This window comes from Eleginops maclovinus, chromosome 19 (assembly GCF_036324505.1).
Source record: "Eleginops maclovinus isolate JMC-PN-2008 ecotype Puerto Natales chromosome 19, JC_Emac_rtc_rv5, whole genome shotgun sequence".
Classification (NCBI taxonomy): domain Eukaryota; kingdom Metazoa; phylum Chordata; class Actinopteri; order Perciformes; family Eleginopidae; genus Eleginops; species Eleginops maclovinus.
In genome coordinates, this window is record NC_086367.1 from 14,543,811 (window position 1) to 14,553,140 (window position 9,330).

Below are 9,330 nucleotides of genomic sequence, written 5' to 3' on the forward strand. Positions count from 1 at the left end.
CAAAACAAGCTAGCTTACCCAGCATGAGAAGAGCAACACATTCACCGGCACTTCCGGATGTCCCGTGGGTTCTTCAGGTAAAACGTTTCACTTTTAACTTATCACTGCTAAACTTTTCATAACTGTTTCTACTTATTTCATTATATAAATTAACTACTGACAAGCCGGAACAACGTCATACTTCATACGTCATACTCGCGAAATTGCACTGCAACATTTCCTGTTAATTTGAGGAGGGAATGAGTGAACCCAAGTGTCATTCTTTTCACTACATTTCAACCAGTTCTGCTCAGTTTTGTTCAAACATGGATTGGGAGATTTCCATATTTAATTTGAATACACCAAACCTTCAGAGCAGTCTTTTTCTTGTCACAGCACAAATACCCACTTACTAACTAAAATGTCATACCTTTTGCGGTTCATGTTCAAATACTTAACTGAACTTTTATGAATCCCATGGCGGCTAAAACTGAAGTATAAAGTATCTGTGTTACGTAGTTAACAGGCAGGGGGGGGGGGGGGAATCACTCAGCACGACCACTATGGTTCTTGTTTCCTCTCGGGCGGACTCTGCCTGCTCTCCCCTATGAGGGAAACACTCATTTGGTCTCCCACGGCAACAGCTGGGTTGTGACATTGGTCAGATTCCCTGTGGGTCGCTGGCTCTTGATTGATGATTTCACTTCCTGCTGATTTTCTCCTAACAAAGCTACGTTTTAGCTATCCCGTCTTTTATTATCTCATGCCTATTTCACTCACTCACATTTTATTTGTCACTTTTTTTGTGTAATTGCTTTTTTGCTACTTTCCTTTGTTCCCTTAAGTTTCTCCCTCTGGTCTTATCACTACAAAAACACCTGTTCCTCTTCAATTTTTCCATCATGTCTCACCTTTACCATCCTTCATCTGTTTGGCACAGATCGCACCTTCTGTACATCTGAAGCCTTCTTTTTTCACCCAAGGCCAGTTGGACATTTGCATGCTGTAATTTTTCCCCCTTTTTCCTAGAAGTGAGAGAGTTGACACCAGGTTGTCATAAGCCATATCAGGGAGCTGTTTGTAAAGTTTGTTTATCCACTGCTCTAAGGCTCAAAGCTGCAGCAGTAAACTTTCTTTGGGTGGCTGCTGTGACTGTAATGGCTTTTTACTCTATGTTCTTTGCTATTTTCTGCTGTGTCAAAGGTTAGTCTGGCACTGTCTTGCTCCCTCAAACTTTGAATCATAGGGTGTTTCAAGCTAACGCGATTTATCCACAGAGTTTTCAACTCTGCTGTATCTTTTTCTTAAAGCGAAACTCACTCAATTGAAGACGTCCAATGTCACTTTTTTTAACACAGTGTATTGAATATGTGTGAACATAAACCATTTCTGCATCTGTTTATGTTCTTTTAGGATCCTCTTGTGAAATGTCAGTGAGGGAATTAATGCACTTTAGTGACCTTATCATGCCAACATAAATTGTATTTGACCATAGCTTTTTTAGAAAACATGGTCAAATTTACTGGGAGATAGCCAATGGTGACTTTGGAGATTTGCATAAACTTTGGCTAATAACCAGAGCTATTTTGAGCACAATGCAAGGGTGTCCTTAAAATCTGCTTGCACAAGGTATAAAGCAGCTCAACTTTCACACCAAGGCTATCACAATTTTAAGTGGCCATGCAGCTCAGTTGCCAATTGGACCATGTATGAATAATATATTTTAAACAGCATTCATATTGAAAGCTCCTCAGAGAAAAAGTATCCATTTTAGACTTCAGTAGTGGCTTTTATACCAGAAGATAGGAGATGTATTTATTTTATATACACAAACCAATACTCTGTACCTGTTATTTTTTTATATATTTGCCCTCTAGCTGCCTTTGGGAATACATTTGGTTTAATTAAAAGGTATTTCTTGTCTCTAAAAAGAAGAACAAATCTGGAGTTTGACTCTGGGTCAAACCTGTAAAAAATGTCCTACTGATTGTTTGTCTGTTGCTTTGCCCTGTCTAGACAAATATCCAGTAACGTTTTATTAGCAGCTCTACATCCCGGATAAATATGTCTAATCAGGCTTTGGCACGTAGCAGAGCTTTAGTTGTTGTGAAGGGTCTTGCACACAGCCCCGTTAAAAGCTATTGTGTCTGTTTGTGTGTGTTTTCAGGCGGAGTTGGATATTCAGCTGGCTCTGGAGCGCGAGGAGCAGGTCCAGCACAGCACCATAGTGGAGCAGGAGCGTAGAGACAGAGAGTTAGCCATGAGAATCGCCCAGAGCGAGGCCGAGCTCATCACTGAGGAGGCACAGTTGGATGCGAGTCTGCGCAGGTATTGATGTTGACATATAAACAAAAGCCCCAGGTTAAACAAAATGTAATTTTCACCTCAGCATGAGTGTGTAACTGCATTTCTCCTATTACTTTGTTTTCTCCCAGTGACGGTTCTTTTTCAGATCTACCTATCTCTTCATCCTCTGCCAGATCCATGTAAGATATCGGCACAGGTTCCTATAACTGTCCATGTCCAAGTGACCCTAACACCAGCAATTATCACCCTTTCCCTGTCTGTCTGTCCTATTCTCTGTGGTAGCCATACATGTCTTAAATGCAAATGTAGGATAATACCATCAATGCAAAGCCAATGAAAAATCGAATTTGGATGCATGACATGTATATTTTTATGTGACATGAATCATGTGTGATGATTGCTTGCTCAAAAATGAAGATGGCGCTCCAAATCAAAAGGACAGGTGGATCAGAATGAGCCACATGTGATCGTTTTGTTTCTCTGATCTAAATTGGCTCTGCATTGGATAACGCTTGTCTCTGTCCCTAGCAGTGCTTACAGTCCCGTGTTAAACGTCAGAAGTTTTTGTCTTCTGGATTCTGGATTGTAGTTTTATTACTGTTTGTAAATCACGTTAGAAGTTTTGTCATCTAGTCTTAACTTTCTAACTCTTCTGTAACTCTATCTCAGATCTCATTAATGATACTAGATTTTAATTACCAGGTGTTAGGCTTAGCTTTTAGCACATTTGTATTCCCGAACGTGATAAAGGTACGCCAAAGTAAGTCAAGGTTGACTTTCGATTTCACACAGGACACAGACAACGGCCTCCTGTGTGAAAGAGCTACCTAAAGAGTTACCTAAAAAATGATGATCTATTATATAACTTATAGTGCATTGTTTTCATAGTGACAGAACATTCTGTCACAAATGGTGTAAACTATATATAGTGGTCCAAATGGTGCTATATTTTTCACTTTAGTGTTGACATGCTCTACTGTGTGTAAGGTTACAGCAGATAATAAGTTGTGCCGAGGAACATATTACGAAGTACTGTTTCCATGGTTACCTTTAGTTTAATGTACCTTGCACGCTAGCTGTGTTTGAATCAACCCTGTGTTCATCCACTATCGCCTATACAAGAGCACGTATAGGAGGATACAAAGTGCAATATGGACTGAGAAAAGATGGTCAAACACAGACATCGATCCAAATGCAACAAAGCCACCCGTTAGTACTTCTGACCATTCATTAAATTGGAACTCCACAGTGTAAATGGGAGTGAATTCCCTTAACCACACTCTGTGTTTAAAGCCAGGAGAAGTTTTCTCTTAAAGTCTGCATCAGGCTTTTCTACAGGCCCCGTCAAGCACAAAATTGATCCAAAGCCTGTAATCTTGTCAGTGTTGGCTATGGCATCAAGGGGTCATAGTGCATGTCTCCTACCACAAGTCAGCTGACCCCTGGAAACCAAAAGCAGATCTGTTGCAGGAAAGAAGATCCAAAGGCCACGTGTGTCACATGTGCACACCTCTGAGCTTAACCACATTAAAAGCTATGTGCAGTGGAAGTATACGCACTGGCTGGTGTGGTTTGTGCAGTGCTCCAGCTCTCTCCCTGTGCAACCATCCGTGTTCCTTCTGCCAAAAGCAAAGCCCTTACTACCTCTTTTTTCTTTCCCTGGCTGCAGCAAAAGTAAAGCCACACCCGCTTGATCACAATCACACTATGGCACGTCTCAGCCAGGCTGACGATGATCCCGAATCATCTCTGCAGTCAGTATGAATTATACCTGGTAATCTGGCTGATGATTGGTAGATCAGTAATCCTCTTCTCTGCGATATTAGCAGCTATGCCGACTGTAAATAGAGGAGGTAAATCCTTCTCATTATTGAATTAGCAGCCTCAACTCAGCAGGGGAGCTGGAACCGCAGCTGACAGGAGCTCAAACGTGCTGCAGCAGTCACTTAACTAGCTGACACTCCACCCATTTGATTTATTCTGTTTAATGTTACCTTTATTTTTCAGTCAATCCATTATTCCTCATAAAACAGACTTAAAGGAGAGGTTAAAAAAATGCCAGAGAATGTAGGTCTGAACCTGGTGGGCGCTTTGCATCATTTTAAGTGGAGTTGAAACTGCATGATATGGACAAACTGTGCTCTCAGCTCCCCTGCTGACCGCCCCCTAATGTGAATATAATCAGCTGAGACAACGAGGGAGGGGGCTTGAAAGAAGTGAGGCATCAGTTTTCATTTCTCACCAAGGGCCGTGAACTTAATCAATCCTGTTTCCTTTTTAGTATTCATGCATTATATCTGCCATTGAAATTCTACATCATACTACCCCTTGAAAATGATTCCATCCAGTTTGATTGCACATGAAATGTTGCTGCTCCTGCTCTCCTCTCTCACTTCCCTGATGGAAATGATATTCAGCGTTGAAAATCCAACCCTTAATCTGTTTGACTCCCACCTTTTCACACTCTTACCTGTCTTCTCTCCCTTTTTCCTCACACACACCCACGTTCATCTGCTCTTTGCTGACAGGGGTCCTCAAGTGCAGGCAACTAAAGCTGCTGCCGGAGTGAAAAAGTATGACCTCAGCAAGTGGAAGTATGCTGAGCTGAGAGATGTCATCAACACTTCCTGTGGTGAGAAATCCCTAAACAAATTCAGCCTGATGCAACCTTTATAAAAGTGTGCTCTGAACCTGCCGTTACAAACACATCAAGTATATAGATATAGTTTCATCCCCATGTTAAATAATTCAGCAGCCGCTTACATTTTGGCACTTTTGGTAAACCTTTTATATCTGAACTCTGTGTCCTGGATCTCTCTGTAAATAAAACGCTGAGGCTGCAGCTGTACAGCGTGTGGACACGAGCCTGGAAAATCAAAAGAGCTATGTGAGGATGTTCCTACAGCTGCTGGGACTCATCAGCATGCATTTTATTGGAGAGAGGAAATTACCACCATTACTGCCCTTCTAGTCATCCCCAGCCAACCCTCTCTCCTCAGTAGGCATGAAAAGCAGATGCCTCTGTGCTTCCACACTCTTCACTGCCTTTATAAACCTCACTGTATATAGTACTGATCAGTATGAGGGGTCTGATATCCCCCTGTGGGTTTCCAAGGACATCTGGCTAATTTGTGGAACCCATTTGCTTTGGTGGTGATACCAAAAGCTGTGTTTGTAATCTAACTGATTATGGCCTTATGTTCACTGTTTTCCGTGAATGTTTTCTTTGATTATAGAAGAGAAAAAACTGTGCGAGAATCCAATTAATAATGTTGCACTACTCGTCTCCAATATGTGATGCTTTATTTACTAAATGTTTTTCTCTGTTTTGCCTTCATCAATGAGTTATTTAAGGCTGTTTCTTTAGAAATGATCCATAAATGGCTTTAGCGTCCTACCACTAACACCACCATTATATTTAACAATATAACAAGCATTCTTTTAAATTAGTGAGTACAATATATTCCCCATATACATAAAATATTGACTAGTAGAAGTTGAAAATCCAAAATGTACAGCATTACAACCAACTTTTTAAATACATTTTAAGAAAGTGTATTTGATTCCTAAACCCAGAATCACAGACTTGGGTTTGCATTATGGGATATATAGTATCCAGGATTTTTAAAGCTGGACCTCTACTAAAGACCATAATGATAATTTGAGTCTTGAGACAAGTCAACAGATCATGGAAGTGAATACTTGGGAAGTCACTCTTGTACATTCCATATCTTTCCATAAACCTTAGCTTGTTGCATTCCTTTGAGTACTCACATTTGTCTGGTTGTATCGTCAGACATCGATCTGCTGGCGGCCTGCAGAGAGGAGTTCCACCGCCGCCTGAAGGTCTACCACGCATGGAAGTCCAAGAACAAGAAACGCACCGATGACGGACCTGAGCAGAGGGCTCCTAAATCTGTCACTGACTACGGTTAGTGGAGTCATCACCTGTGGATATGAACTTAAATCTATACATCCACACACACACCATGCGTTTCACACACTTCGCCCCAGGCACATGAAGTTACAGGTGACAACTGTTTAGTTTCTCCACTTTCGCCTCCCCTCTGTCATGGGCAGGAAGTAATGCCCTGCACGTAAATAACCCGCCCGTGTTTCCTAACAATCAATTAGCCGACGAGACGCTAAGGCCTGGAAAAGCAGCTGCCGTCTGTCTGGCTGTGTCAGAAATATTTGTTCTAATTAGCAAGTAACTGCCAGCCATGCCTCGTCAGGCTCAGGAGCCGCTGCTATGACAGCTCGCTCTGCTCATTTCATTCTCTACTCAGCCATGCATGGTGTGTGCCACAAACACACACAAATGTTATTGAGCAGCTTTAGAGCTTACTGGTCCTCTGCATTTCTTTCCTTTTCATCTTTAAAGCAAATATTACATTTGATGAGTATGGGAACTTTAGATTCTCTGTTGCCTCTACTCTCACTATATTTACCCTCCTTCCTCTTTGATATGACAGCTCTTGAAAGCCTTGCTGGCTGCGTGTTGTTAGTCTTATACTTGGATCCTGTTTTGGCCTGCTGATGCAGCAGGGGTCTTATCAAGGCCATTTCATAAGAGGCTAAAAGCTGCTTTAGCGGGTTTTCCCATGTGATATTTACTCGGGCATTTCCTGGATCCTTTTTGATCTTTGTTCTGGAAGCTTTTGTAGATTTCGCCCTGCCCCACTCACCTTGTTCTGTGCTGTTAGCAAAAGATGAGTATAATATGGTTATTTAAGATCAAATCACCGATTCTTTGTTGTGTATGCTTCTATGGATACAAACACCAACCTTCAGCTGAAAAGAACCCAGCTCCTCCGATGACGGCCCAGCACCAGGAAGTGGCCATGAACCGCCAGCAGAGATATTTCCGCATTCCTTTCATCCGGCCCGCAGACCAGTACAAAGACCCGCAGAATAAAAAGAAGGGCTGGTGGTACGCCCACTTCGACGGGCCCTGGATCGCCAGGCAGATGGAGCTTCACCCTGATAAACAACCTATTGTGTTGGTCGCTGGTGAGTCGGGAGCATTTCAAAAAATATAACGGACGGAGCATCCTTAGAAAATCATGTTTATGTGTTGCTTTATATTTGGGGGGGGGGGGGCACAACTATTATTCAGTTAATTAGTCCAGTGGTTCTTTTTTTTAATAAAGTAACACTTACTTGTTACATCATTGACTTTAACAAGAATTATGAGCTCTTTAAAGAAAATACAGATTCAGTTTTCAAGATTTTTGAAGATCTAAATCGGGAAATATTGTGTTGAAGAATACAAAAATGTTAACATAGAGCAAATTTTTTACAGAATTAGTTTTACAATCACTTGTTGTCTCTTCTCTCCAAATGTATGTGTAAATAAATCAAAGGAAGCAACAAAATGCTTAAATCCCCCCAAAATAGTACCTCAATCAAGTCGTTATTCTAGTATTACTTGACTTGATTCATACGCAGGTGTTTGGTGTACAAACGGATGATGACACATCAGTAAACCTGTCCTTATCGGTCCACCTCAGGGAAAGACGACATGGAAATGTGTGAGCTGAGTCTGGAGGAGACGGGTCTGACCAGGAAGAGGGGGGCGGAGATCCTGCCCCGGCAGTTTGAAGAAATCTGGGAACGCTGCGATGGAATTCAGTACCTCAAGAAAGCCATTGAGAACAAGCAGGCCCGCCCCACATACGCCACAGCCATGCTGCAGAGTCTCCTCAAGTGAGACACAGCAGCAGGATGAGCGTCCAGGAACATGACACTGATATAGACTCACACACATGCACGTTCAGGGGCAGAGCGGCATACCGAGAAAGATGCACCCTATCAAATCTTACTGTTTGCATTCATCTCAAAATTCCTGTATGTTCTTTATTTTCTCTTTTTATATCTTTATTTTGCTGTGTGAAACCTTATTCTTCTAGCATTAGTATTTCAGTTTCAGTACAATCACACTGTGAGGCCTTAAAATGCATTATCACTGCACGACACCCAAAAACCTTAATGGTCTGCAAAAGCGACAATAAATTAGACGCAAGATTATATTATATATACATACAACATATATATTTCTATAGTTACCTTATACTGTATTTCGTATAAATAGGGATAAGGATAGGGGATAGGATAATAAATTATATTTCAATCCTCCATCTACTTCAATTTACAGAAAAATGGGACAATCATGTGATGAACTTTAATAACCTCCTTATAGTCAAAGAAAGCATTTTGAAAGATAGATTAATGCATTTAAAGAAATGTGTGGTTAATTATCGTCTTTGTTTTCCTGCTGCGTGTATAATTGTTAAAATCCCTTAAAAAGGGAATCTTTTTTTTTTGTATTGTTGTTCATTTGTTATGCAAGAGGGAAATGTAGAAGTTAGTTTGCAGTTTTGTGGGTTGTTTTGCAGACAATAATGTATTTTGTGTGTGTGGGTTATGTGTGTTTGTTCATGTAATGTTTCTGCAAGCTGATCCCTTGAGTCCTTTTGTTAGTTAGACCAGGAACATCTCATTTATTAAACCATGCTGTACCTTAACTTGTAGCCGAATACAACTGATGATTAACTCAAAATAAGAGCTGGTTACACGTTGGCCTTTGCACTGGAATACTGTAGAAAATAAATGTGTGCCCCCATGTTCCTGGTTTCTTTTTCTTTCCAAGTTACTATAGATACCTGACAAGTGAGAACAAGTTAATTCTGTGGCTAGTGTTAGGGAAATGGATCCGACATCTTGCAGCTAAAGAGATTAGCGTGTAGATTCATTAAACAACAAAAGCTGTGCGGCTGATGACGTCACTGAGCTCAGGTCACTCACATTAAGTGATCAAGTGGATTAAAACAGATTTAAGGTTCTCTCTTGCAGACACTTTATATTTTCAAAATGTTCTCTTCTAAACATTTAAAAGAAATGTATGAACCTTACGTGGACCTTGATACAACTAGCATGTTTGGTACTTAAGGGCCTCTTCAGTGCAAATGTTCTTCACATTATTAGAGCTATTCCAGTGGATTTGAAGCAACAATAAGTAGAGGTATCCTTGACTTGACTGCA

At 41.0% G+C, this 9,330-nt stretch overlaps 1 protein-coding gene across 2 annotated transcripts in view; it reads left to right on the plus strand.

The window, feature by feature from the left end:
* myo6b (myosin VIb) overlaps window positions 1–8,915 on the plus strand; it is a 35,631-nt gene extending 26,716 nt beyond the window's left edge. The window contains exons 28-33 of one of the 2 annotated variants that reach the window (XM_063909131.1): window positions 2,147–2,307; window positions 2,415–2,465; window positions 4,815–4,918; window positions 6,083–6,217; window positions 7,081–7,299; window positions 7,800–8,915. In XM_063909131.1, coding sequence (XP_063765201.1) covers window positions 2,147–2,307; window positions 2,415–2,465; window positions 4,815–4,918; window positions 6,083–6,217; window positions 7,081–7,299; window positions 7,800–7,999 — 870 coding nt within the window. In that variant the 3' untranslated portion in view covers window positions 8,000–8,915. The remainder of the gene's footprint in view (window positions 1–2,146; window positions 2,308–2,414; window positions 2,466–4,814; window positions 4,919–6,082; window positions 6,218–7,080; window positions 7,300–7,799) is intronic. The other variant, XM_063909132.1, reaches the window with a different exon arrangement.
* Window positions 8,916–9,330: the final 415 nt, after the last annotated feature.